General features: G+C 46.3%; 1 protein-coding gene across 4 annotated transcripts in view; it reads right to left on the bottom strand.

Moving 5' to 3' along the window:
• Window positions 1-13,030, bottom strand: part of LOC144108821 (solute carrier family 15 member 1-like) — a 230,266-nt gene that overhangs the window by 199,053 nt on the left and 18,183 nt on the right. For all 4 annotated transcript variants that reach the window (XM_077642012.1, XM_077642029.1, XM_077642005.1 and 1 more), the window contains exon 2: window positions 3,155-3,245. In XM_077642012.1, the coding sequence (XP_077498138.1) occupies window positions 3,155-3,245 (91 nt within the window). The remainder of the gene's footprint in view (window positions 1-3,154; window positions 3,246-13,030) is intronic.

Below are 13,030 nucleotides of genomic sequence, written 5' to 3'. Positions count from 1 at the left end.
GATGGGTTCCCAAAATGGGACCTCCGTAATAAGGGAGTAATTGCTCATTCACATCCAACCCAGCGCAGCCATACGCCTGTATAGCTTTCCTCTGTAGCCGTATGTCTTCGCTCGGGTGGATGTCTACGTGTAATTACTCCCTTATGATAAATCTACTCTACCTTGGGGTTTCCCCTAAACATATGACCACCTCCGATAGCGTTCTCCCGCATAAAAAGGGCCTGGGCCCCGCTTTCGGCGATTAGAGAACTGGCTTTTCCACATCGCCCTGGCGTGCAGACGTGACCATTGGGCACAGGGTTCTGTGGAGGGGTCGCTCTTGTGAAAATATCCAGTACTCCACTCTTAGCGTCGCCTTGGGCCCATTGTTCCAAGAGACTGGTCGCGTGGAAGGACTGAAATGAAGGGCGTTTGGAATAGCTCTTCCTTCGAGCATAGGCAACACGGCCCCTGCAGTTTGCACAGTGCATAGGGTCGACATAGGTCTAGGAATTATTTTTACGTAGATTGAAGTATCAAGCCCACGCGGTGGCTGAGTGGTTATGGCGTTCGGCTGCTAACCCGAAAGACGCGGGCTCGATGGAGGCGAAATTCTAGAGGCCCGTGTACTGCGCACTGTGAGAGCACGTTAAAGAACCCCACGCGGTCGAAATTTCCGGAGCGTTTCCCTACGGCGTCCCTCATAGCCTCAGTCGCTTTGGGACGTTAAACTCCCATAAACTATAAATGTAAGTATCGTATACCTAACACGCCGAAACGTTTTACCTTTTCACCTGCTACTTGCGACAGCATTCCCCAAAAGACTTCGCCAAATGTCGCTTGCTGCAGAATTGGCATTCGTTACCGACGCCTTGGTGAATGGTATTATCAGCTGACGCTACACACGATAGCGACACCGCGATCAAGCACTCTCAGCAAAAGGCTCGACTACACGTGGCGCCGATGAGAGTGTGGCCGTACACCCCACCATAAACAGTGTCACCTCAGCCGGCGTAAACAACTGGTCGCAGCTCTGAAAGCACAAGCTTGCACTCGTCTTCATCACGGATATCCTGCAACCCCTCGAAGCTAGACGCAGGTGGTATGACAACACAGAACAATCTAAACGAACTTCCTCACAATTCTTTATTTCTTAGCCCTGTTGACGATTACGAGATAATGACAACTTTCAGAGAACTTAATCATACACCAGCATGCAACATTGATGGTTTAAAAATGAAGCCTTAAGCACTTATGTAATTGACTTAATCTTGCCGTACGTTACACATATTATGAACCTTTGCATCTCTAGTGCTGTATAGCCACGTCGTATGGAAGTTGCGCGTGTCAGCGCTTTTTTAAGAAAGGCGATAGAAATAATTTTTCCTATTCTAGGCTGACATTAATTTTGCCAACATTTTCCATATTATAGGAAAAGGTCATTCATTGACGTTTGGTTTCTTTTGAAAAAGAGCAGCGAATTTTAACTTGTTCACAATTTGCAGAGCTTGCAGTACTACAACAAAAGGAATACATATTAAAGGAGCTTGACAAAAGCAGGATAGTGATCGGTTTCTTCATAGATTTCACCAAAGCTTTTGACCTGATAAGTCATAATTTACTCCTTCGTAAACTTGAATGCTATGATGCACGTAGGCACAGTGCATCACTCTTGAAATCATATCTGCAGCACCGCAAACAAGTAGTAAGTGTAACCGGTTTCTTTTCTGAAACACTGTCCATCTCCAGCGGCGTTCCGCAAGGAAGTATATTAGGTCCATTTCTTTTTAACATTTATATTAATGACATCACCCATAGTTCACAAGTAAAATCTATAATTTACGCAGATGACACAACCTTATTTCTATCGGGAGGCAACACTGACAGTTTAGTTGATTTGGCCAATCACGCACGAGCACAGCTTTACACTTGGACTCAAAAAAAAGCACATATCAGTTAAAAATTTCTAAAACGAAAGTCATCGTTTTCAAGGCTAATAATAAACAAGTTCACTTAGCCAAGGACACTTGCTTCAGGTCCGTTCCTTTAGAAGTTGTACAGTCGTTTAAAATATTAGGTGTTATCTTCAACAAAAGCATGTCTTGGGATGACCACATTGACAATATTGTTACAAAACTGTCGAGGTTATCCGTATCGTCTACCGAAATCGGCATGAACTGCCAAGTGATGTCAAAATTACAATATATTGATCTCTATTTCATTCTCGCCTTAATTACGGCATTTTAACCTCGTGCTCGACAACACAGGAAAACTTGAGGAAACTGCACGCATTACAAAAAAGCTTTTAACGCATAGTTGGACCTGTACCGCTATTACGTCACACTAGTCAGATTTTCTTGAAATATAAAATAGTTCCAGTCATAAAGCGGCCAGATTACGCCCTACGTCGCGCTTATAAAGGAGAAACCTCTAATAATACATGCTTTCTTCAAACACTGCTAACCTACAAAGACGAGAACAAGCATGCCAAACCCGCAACCGAGTTCCCTGGAGAGTTAACACACACAGAACGACGTATGGTTTTGACACGCTAGAAAATAGATTGCCCCGCTTGCTTAACAGTTTGTCCCCAGCAAATATTTATCGGCCAAAGTCATCAATTCATAACTTTTACTCTTCCTTTCTTCAATCCAGCATTACATTGAGAATATGGTGCTTTATTACAGAAAAAGTGTGGCATTCGTTTGAAACAAAAAATGTGTGAATTTTTTTTACTTTCTATTCCTTGACATATGCTTTTTATTTGTTTTCCTTCTTGTTTATTTTTTGTACCTGTATGCAAAAACTTGCATTATATTTCATTAGTATTCTGTAAGCTTTAATTTGTGATACTATTGTTTAAAATGTTTGCACTCTGCTGCTTGTATTTAGATCTTCTTATTGGTCTCCCGTTTGTCATGCCCAGAGGGGGGCTTAGGGCTTTGGCAAGCTGCTGTGCGGCAGGTTTTTCTTCAAGCCCCTGCCATCATGTACATAATTATGGTAAATAAAGAGACTAATGTTATTATTAGAACATGTAAAGCCCGTCAAGCTGAACGACACCCTGGATGGGCGCAAAAGTTTCGCTGCCAACGACAGCTACACAAGGTGAAGCATCTTCCTGCAAAGGGGAGCACGTCGCCATCACTGAGGTACAAAATCAGGATGCACTCACTGCGCATGCCATAGTAGGAAAACCTCTCGCAGAACTCATTGCCGATGATGAAGAAGACTGCCTTGGGGTACGGCTTCGTCGCTTCTGGCTCCTGCGAGGTGAACACAACAGTCATCCGGAAGTTGTTTCCAGCATTTTTACTGTGCACTGCACACAATAAATCCCGACACTTTTTTTTTTTTGGGTGGGGGGGGGGGGGGGGGTATTATCTCCATGTTCTTGATTCCACTGTGCACTGCGTGCACTGCAGTGAGCCTTTAAATATTGTTCTTTTGTGCTTTCCTAACTGCTAGCTACCTAGTGAAGCTGCACTTAAACAGTCTTATGCCCAGGTTCCAGAGTTGTGCCTACTTGTGTGAAAAAAGAAAAAAACCTGCATTCAGATTGCTCGCTGACGGTGTACGCACGTTGAGAGCGCCACATTGCACTGGAAAAGTGTCCACACCTTTCTCTGTAGGGTGTCTGTGTAGGGCATGTGTTTCTGTAGGGTTTTGTGTTGTTTAAAACCTCATTTACTTTATCTATTCAACGTCGCGCACCTTAGGCCATCGGTTCCAAGCAGAATAAAAAAATAAAATGCGTAACATCAATTCGTCGCGTCGACAATTGCACCGTAAGTTATAGATAACGAATAGCAATTTATCGCATGCATACAGTCATCAATCCTCACAAGAAAAAGAAAGAATAAAGGGCACGTAAACACCGTAATAGCAGAAGGTAAAGCGAAAATCATTTTAAGTATTCCATTAATGCCTTTTCAAAGCTGTCATTTGTTACCGGCACATTTTCTAGTATTTAGTTTTAATCTGAAATGGTGCGGGGAAAATAGAAAAATTTTATTGTTTGTGTGAGAAAAGTAGGGAGAAATAGAGTTGCTGCAATTGTGGCGAGTCTTACGAGTGTCCAGTGGTATTAGTCTGTAGGTAAAATACCAAACTTTAAGCGAATGCGTGAGTGCATAAATGACAGGCGTGACGCTTTTTTCCTTAGTTGGCGAGGAGTTATGCCAGTTGCGGTCTTTATAACAGTTGGTGAACGAACTTTTTCAATTCAGCCAATTCTTCCTTTGTGTACGCAGAAAAAATTACCGATGCTAGTAACTTTATTTCACTGCATGTCCCTTTAAGTTTATGACGAAGAAAACCACGTTTGCGATGACGTTATGTGTTATATACGGATCACTGCAAGTTATGTGTGAGTTTATGATAACACATCGTATTCGTATTTTGGAACTTCGCTTACAAGACTGCATATTTTTTCAATAAGTAAACTGAACACCTTCGGGCAATGGGGCGTTTGGATCGGAATGTAAGGTTCATGTTCCTCTACAATGCAGTTAGGGGACACTGGGCAAAGAGCAGCCAAAGGAAGCTTCGGGTGGCACCCCATGTACACACCGACAGCAGTGGGTTCTCATATGCAAAATTTATATATATATATATATATATATATATATATATATATATATATATATATATATCAACCGCATACAACCTACTCCCCATAGATGTGTCTTTTTTAGCGGGGCTACGTGATGGTTCTTAAAAAAATGGTGCCTACTGAACTATTTACTTTCATGATACTCTCTGCGTCGGCCACGGCGGTAAGCGCAGCAGTTGAGTGTCTGTCGCCGCTTCAGCCTTAGTCGCACACCGCCACACCCCTCGAGACCGGCTAACTTTCTGACGCAGGTCTCCAGAGAAGTTCGTCGGAAATTTGCCCCGCGTAGGTCAACTCCAATCCGTGGCCAAACGCTAAGATTGAGCTGAATAGCTCCCCCGAATTCCGCGCCAGCCAATGTGCTCAAAGTTGCCAAACCTCTTGAAAAACTTCCCTCTAGGAAGTCGCACTGCTCACTATGACTATATCGGTTAGGTATCGGATGATACCGCTGGGTCACAAAAGTTCTGTCAAGAAAATACAAACGACAGGCTCGATATAAACGACACATTAGTCTCACTTGATAACGACCGAAAATCAAGCTTGGAACATGATGAGGAATCTTCCTGATGTTATTACAGTAATTAGCCTGAATGGCCGCAGTATAATGAATAAAAATTCATGCTTTGAAAGCATTTTTCATGAACATGAATCCGACATAGCTATCATAATCGAAACCTTGCTAAATTATTGCTTTTACGAAGCCGACTTTCTTCCACCTAATTATGCGGTCTGCTGGAAAGGCCGTGGTTCTAGAGGAGGGGGTGTGGCCACAGTCTATAAGAGTAGTATCACATGTGTTGAATTAAGCTCCCCGTCGAATATTTAGTGTGTTGTGTGCAGCACGGAAATCGCCAGTTTTTGTTTCAGGGTTATTGGGGTTTATCTTCCGCCAGCTACTGCGGAGGTGTGTATGGAATGTCTTAGTGATTTCCTAAGCGTCACATTTGCCGCCACGAACCGGAAGATTTTAATGGGCGGAGACTCTCACCTGCCGCATGTAGACAGGAATAATTACACACACGGTCCAATTGATGCAGGAATATCTTTTGTGCTGATAGACCTAGCTTTCTCATTGAACTTGACTGAAGTTGTGAGCACCCCAACAAGAAAAACTGGCTTAGGCGAATCACTCCTCAATTTGCCGTTTGTCTCACCTTAATTATTCTTCCGAGGTTCTGGAATGAATCTCGGATCACATGATGGTAATCACTAGGGTACCTACAGTACGTTGTAAGCCACGTACCACCAAAACAGTTTCATTCCCTGATTTTGCTAAAGCAAACGGCATTGGTGTATTAGAGTACTTAGAAGAAAACTACGGACAGTTCAGCAACCTTGCGTGCTCCGTCTCAGTGCCTGTCAATGGGAGACGTTCAAAGCAGTAGTGCGCAAGTCTATGAAATGCTTCGTACCCGTGCGCAGAAAAAGAGTGCAAACCTGTGGATTTCCCGCAAGATCCCTCATATCAAGCTTCAGTTGAAACGTCTACGCGCAAAACGTAGGAAATCGCCAGAACCGACACTATTAGCAATTTTCACAAGCTTTTCAAAGAGAAGTAATAAAGTCGAAAGAAAGGTATATGACAGAGTTCTTATCCGAGTTTATGAAAAAAATCAGCTGGAAAGTTCTGGAAGCATACTTCAAAACAAACAACTACCGCTCAATATTTAACTATTAGAGAATGCGCTATCACTAACAACTTTGAGATGGCCTGTGCCTTTAATAAATAATTCGAGTCTTTATTCGCTTGGGATGATGGTGCAGCGCCAGAACTTCAAATGTGTGATCACTCACAACTTTTACCTGGCATAGTAATTATACAAGAAGGCATATTTAAATTTCTTAGTTCTCAATCTAAATGAAAAAAAAGTCGGCTGGTCAGCACGGTATTCCGAACACCTTTCTGGAAAGGTACGAATAATGGTGCGCATACTATTTAACAAATATTTGCAACAAGTCTCTTCAAACTGGAGAAGTTTCGAATGATTGGAAATGCACTAAAGTCATACCCATACACAATCAAGGTGCGGAAGACAAAACATAAAATTACAGACAATATCCCTCACCAGCACATGCTGTAAAACCTTGAACGTATATCATTTAAGCATTTTATGGAATTTACCGAGAGAAATGCTATTCTAGGTCATCACCAGCATGGTTTCCGGCGCGGTTATTCAATGGCTACGATTCTTATAGAAGTTATGCATGAAATTAGTCAGACAATTGATGAATAAGGGCAGACAGATGGCGTATTTGTCGATTTTAGAAAGGCGTTTGACCGGATATCTCCTCCTAAGTTATCAGTCAAGCTTAAGATGGCATTGCAGAATGAACAGCTTCTCAACTAGATTGACGCTTATACGTATCAAAGAAAACAGTTTGTATACTTGAATGGTTCACCTAGTACTACTGAACATGTCCGATCCAGTGTTCCACAGGGGTCGATGTTGGGGCCTTTGTTCTTCTCTATCTATATCAGTGATATGGATATTGGTTTTCACTTAGATCTAACAATACGGCATTACGCAGATGCAACTGTAGTATATGCTAATATACACTGTTCCGATGACCAGGTTAGACTTAATGACCATTTAAAGAAAATTGGCCAGTGGTGCAAAAAAAATGGCAAACGGATATAAAAAAGGAGAAAACAGTTTTCATAAGGGTAACACGCAAAAATAACCCCTTTGTGTCTCGCTACAAATTCGACGACACTAATTTAAAACAAACAAGATAATATAAGTATCGTGGTATCTACCTCACTAGCGACCTGAACCGGTCGGCACACGTGGCCCTTGCTTGCCACAAGGCGACTTTTAAACTATTGAGGAACAAACTATTTGCTGCGACGCCAGGTGTAAAGCTTCTTCTGTATAAAGTGACAGTGATGCCGTAGGCAAGTCATCTCTGGCTACCTTAAAGCAAAAAAGATATACAGAACAGTGCGCTTAGATTCGTCTATAGCGCTTACACTAGAACACCGTCTATTACAGAACTCAGAAACAAAGTCGGGATCGTTACATTGCATTAAAGAATGAAATACTGCAGACTGGTCTTCTTTTTTCCTATCCTGAATGATAACTGTCAGGTAGATATTATGAAACACATCTAACCAGATATTATTTCTCAGCCAAGGACAAGACATTCAAAACACATCACACCACTCAAGTACAGAACCGATTGCTTCAAGTATACTTTTAACTTCAGTCTATACACGAGTGGAACAAGCTGCTAAATGAAATTGTCGTCCTTACAGAACCAATAATATTTGAAAGTGCTTTAACAAAGTACCTGCTAACGGTCATAGGACGGAGTGACGTGAAACGTGACGGAAACGCAGACTCCGTGATTTCTGTGGCTAGCGGTGCGGTCTAGCAGCTGCCGAAATAAAAGCTACCGCCGGCGCACGTTGAAGGCATCTATCGGGGGTCGCTACCGTCGCTTCGTTTACGTTTGCACCGGCGTCTTGCCAGCGCTACGATGGATCCCGTCTCCGAACCCGACGACGTAGTTCTCGCAAAAACTCCGGCCTGCATTTCAGCGACCTCAGCACCACAGAGCGTGCGATGCTTTTGAGGGAGCACGGTTAGGTTAGGCGCCGGCGGGTCGTTTCCCCTTCCCCCGTGAGCATCCGTTGCAAACTAAATATCATAACCCCAGTGCGGGGAGTCGCGAGGGGCCAGGACAAGGTCGGCGCCTCCCGCCCATCAGAGGCTGGCCTGGGCTTTGGGGCTAACGGATTGTGATTCCTTGAACGGCGCGGTTGCATGGCGCAGCAGGCGGCGTCAAGGTCTCCCACGGTTGCAAGGGCCAGGTTATTTATTTTTTTGCCACAAAAAGCGGATGGGTGCTCAAGGGCGGTCGCGTTTAAAGTTGGCGGCTTGAAAGTAAAACCGATGCACGACGCTTCAAAGGCTTCCGCTAGATCCAACGGGTCCACTGGATCGGGCTGTCTCGCCCACTTGCGTGTACCTTCAGATGTGTACTGTGAACGGATTAAATTAGCCGAGAGCTCGAAAAGAACAGCTCCGCCCAGCTGCCAAAGCTATTGAATTGCGTCACAACGCGCACCTCGCCGCGGAGCCGAATCGCTCTGGCCGGGCTTGGCGGCGGCTGGCGCACTCGGCGCGAAATAGAGACATGCTCCAAGTCTCCGCCAGTGCGGTCAGAGTGCGCCGATGTTGGAGTATAGAGGGTCTCGCTTTGGCCGACGTGACGTCGCCGTGCAGCGCGCGCGCGCGCGCGCGCTACGCTGGGATATAAACGCGCCTTAAAGGGACACTGAGGAGAAATTGAAGTTGGCTTGTATCGACAGAATAGCAGCTCCTGATCACAAAAACACCGCTTTTATTGAAATCAAAGCTCTTGTAAGGTAGAAAATAGCAAGAACCAAAATACAGGCATCGCCGCCACAGGCCAATCTCGCAAGTACAAGCGTGGTGACATCTTAGGACAAGAGGTGCCACCTTGGAAGAATTTTCCTTCCTACATGTCGCCGCGAATCTCTGTGGCTGACAGAGGAAGGTTGCGCGGTTCAATATTGAAGTAAGTTTTGTTTTCAAACAGATAGTGCACTTTTATCACACAAGAAAGGCAGACAAAAGACAACCTGAATGTTGGAAGCAAAGAAAACCGATGCTTGCCGGCGCCACAGGCGGCCAGGAGAGTTTCGATTTGTTATGGCGCTTCGCGTCTATGAGCTTTGCGTGACCCGTGGTTTTGTTTTTGACGCGCATCGATATAAAAGCGCCGAACAGCAGAGGGACTCCAAGTGCCGCTTCAAGTCTAGTTAACCTTTGAAAGAGGCTGTTACTGCTGGTCATATGATCGCCACGGTCGATGAAAAGCTATGATGGCACAATGGTCGGTGATCGTACAAGGCAGTTAGCAGTATAAAGAGCACTTGTGTCTTCGCACACTCGCCCCGCGAAACATTCCCTACTGTGCCAGTCAACTTCAAACTACTTAACGGAAATTGTTTATTAGGGACGGGAGACAAGGTACAAGGCAGTTAAGAAAAATTGCTGATGGCCTGGCTCTGTTAGGCCAGGATATACGTAGTGAAAGCGCGGAGATTTCTGCATCGAAAGAGTGCATTCACTAGATGCGCCTTTATTGATGGTTATACCATGAGCCGTCGTGGCGGAGTGGTAGCATCTCCGTCTCAAACGCCAAAGGCCCTGGTTGGATTCCGAGACACGGCACAGGATTTTTTTTTTATTCAGTGAGTGGGCGGGTGGTTTCAGTGGCTCCCATAGATGCCGCCACCGAATACGTTGGTTAGCGGTTAAGTGCAGGCTCTGTTAAGGCGCGATTATGCTCCGGCGTAACGCGCGCGCGCGCGCGCTGCACGGCGACGTCACGTCGGCCAAAGCGAGACCCTCTATATACTCTAACTGTGCTTGACCGCCGACGCGTTCGGCGGCTTCGGCGCACTCTGACCGCACTGGCGGGGACTTGGAGCATGTCTCTATTTCGCGCCGAGTGTGCCAGCCGCCGCCGGCCCGGCCAGAGCGATTCGGCACCGCGGCGAGGTGCGCGTTGAGACATAATTAAATAGCTTCGGCAGTTGGGCGGAGCTGTTCTTTTCGAGCTCTCGGCTAATTTAATCCATTCACAGTATACATCTGAAGGTGCATGCAAGTGGGCCAGACAGCCCGATCTAGTGGACCCGTTGGATCTAGCGGAAGCCTTTGAAGCGTCGTGCATCGGTTTTACTTTCAAGCCGCCAACTTTAAACGCGACCGCCCTTGAGCCCCCATCCGCTTTTTGTGGCGAAAAAATAAATAAATAACTTGGCCCTTGCAACCGTGGGAGACCTCGACGCCGCCTGCTGCACCGTGCAACCGCGCCTTTCAAGGAATCACAATCCGTTGGCCCCAAAGCCCCGGCCAGCCTCCGATGGGCGCAACGCGCCCACCTTGTCCTGGCCCCTCGCGACTCCCCGCACTGGGGTTATGATATTTAGTTTGCAACGGCTGCTCACGGCGGAAGGGGGAAACGACCCGCCGGCGCCTAACCAAACCGTGCTCCCTCAAAAGCATCGCACACTCTGTGGGGCTGAGGTCGCTGAAATGCAGGCCAGAGTTTTTGCAAGAACTACGTCGTCGAGTTCGGGAACGGGATCCATCGTAACGCTGGCAAGACGCCGGTGCAAACGTAAACGAAGCGACGGTAGCGACCCCCAATAGATGCCTTCAACGTGCGGCGGCGGTAGCTTTCGTTTCGGCTGCTGCTAGACCGCACCGCAAGCCACAGAAATCACGGAGTCTGCGTTTACGTCATGGTTCACGTCACTCCGTCCCATGACGTCATAAGAGTTCTCCGTGACGTCATAAGAGCTCTCGAGTTTGAATCGGAACGGCGGGAAAAACTTTTTCAACTTCGAATCCAAATTTCTTTGAAATAAAGGCATCTTTCGCTCCCGGACAAGCGGCATCAAAGCCATGAAATGCCGAACTACCAGATTTTGCTAACAAAAAAATTTGATAGAGTTCTCCTCAGTGTCCCTTTAACAGTGCCTGCGCTTAACCGCTAACCAACGTATTCGGTGGCGGCATCTATAGGAACCACTGAAACCCCCGCCCACTCACTGAATAAAAAAAATCGTGCGTCGAGGCTCGGAATCGAACCAGGGCATTTGGCGTTTGAGGCGGAAACGCTACCACTCCGCCACGACGGCGCAATGTATAATTGCCAATACAGGCGCGTCTAGTGAATTCACTCTTCTGATGCAGAAGTCTCCGCACTTTCGCTGCGTGTATCCTGGCCTAACAGAGCTAGGCCATCAGCATATTTTTTTTTCTTAACTGCTTTGTACCTTGTCTCCCGTCCCTAATAAACGATTTCCGTTAAGTAGTTTTAAGTTGACTGGCACAGTCGGGAATGTTTCGCCGGGCGAGCGTGCGAAGACACAAGTGCTCTTTATACAGCGAACCGCCTTGTACGATCACCGACCATCGTGCCATCATAGTTTTTCATCGACTTTGGCGATCATCTGGCCAGCGTCAACAGGCTCCTTCAAAGGTTAACTAGCACTTGAAGCGGCACTTGAAGTTCCTCTGCTGTTCAACGCTTGAAAATCGAGGTGCGTCAAAAACAAAACCAGGGGGGCACGCAAAGCTCATAGACGCGAGACGCCATAACAAATCGAAACTCTCCTGGCTGCCTGTGACGCCGGCAAGCATCGGTTTTCTTTGCTTCCAACATTCAGGTTGTCTTTTGTCTGTCTTCCTTGTGCGATAAAAGTGCACTATTGGTTTTAAAACAAAACTTACTTCAATATTGAACCGCGCAACCTTCCTTTGCAAGCCTCAGAGATTCGCGAACGCCATGTAGGTAGGAAAATTCCTCTAAGGTGGCGTCTCTTGTCCTATGACGTCACCACGCTTGTACTTGCGAGATTGGCCTGTGGCGGCGATACCTGTATTTTGGTTCTTGCTGTTTTCTACCTTACAAGAGCTTTGTTTCCAGTAAGAGGGTCGTTTTTGTGATCAGGAGCTGGCATTCTATCGATACAAGCCAACTTCAATTTCTCCTCAGTGTCCCTTTAAGAAGTTGTCCGAACCGGCAATCGGGCTCTTTGTACCGACTATCATCGGACCAGCCTGAACAGCTCTTGGAAAGTTAACTGCGCCCATCGTGCAGCCAGAACCAACAGAGGCACATGCATCTCCCATGGCTCCATCGGATCACCGCGGGCTTGTGACTCAGGCATCGACAAAGAGTAGCGCAGAGTGCAATCCTGGCGCTCTTTCTTCGCCACTGGCATCGCCATGGATGTCATTCGGATATATTGAAAATGAGCCGAAGCGGGTTAAGATATGCCCGGGTCACAAAGCGTGCGGTAAGCAAGGGGGGGGGGGGGGGGGGGGGGGCAAGCATTATACCTGAGCATGTGAAACGGTTCCTGGAACGAGCGACCGCTGGTGAACTTGTACACAACCAGTTCCGGAACTCATTCTCAGAAGCGAATCGGGCACTTCACGGTGCAAGCAGCGTCTCGTCGACAACGCCGTTCTGGAAACCGGGGTGCAGCGACGCGGTCAGTGAACTCTGACCAAAGTTGCAAGTTCTGCTAATTCCGTCAATTACAAAGGATGTCGCCGAATTGAACAGTCTATTAATGGAGGCAGCGTACGCTACGTAACCACTCATCAAACATTCTGTTATAATGATGTTGCTCAAACTTTTTCACCGCCGAAACAGACCGACGAACAGAGAAACTAATGCAGCATACCAGCACGAGATGGCCAATAGCTTAAAGCGATACACTTGCGCGTAATGTCACTACACACTGTAACAACTGGTAAAGAAAGTATACCGCGGCTACTGTACTCTCTCTAGCAGCTGTTCACTTTCCCTCAAGCTACCTAAGGTGTGAAATGCCTCGTCCAGTAGGACGAGTAGAACTCTTTCTACGGAAAGAATGAG

This window comes from Amblyomma americanum, chromosome 1 (assembly GCF_052857255.1).
Source record: "Amblyomma americanum isolate KBUSLIRL-KWMA chromosome 1, ASM5285725v1, whole genome shotgun sequence".
NCBI lineage: Eukaryota > Metazoa > Arthropoda > Arachnida > Ixodida > Ixodidae > Amblyomma > Amblyomma americanum.
This window is presented reverse-complemented; position numbering and strand designations above follow the sequence as displayed.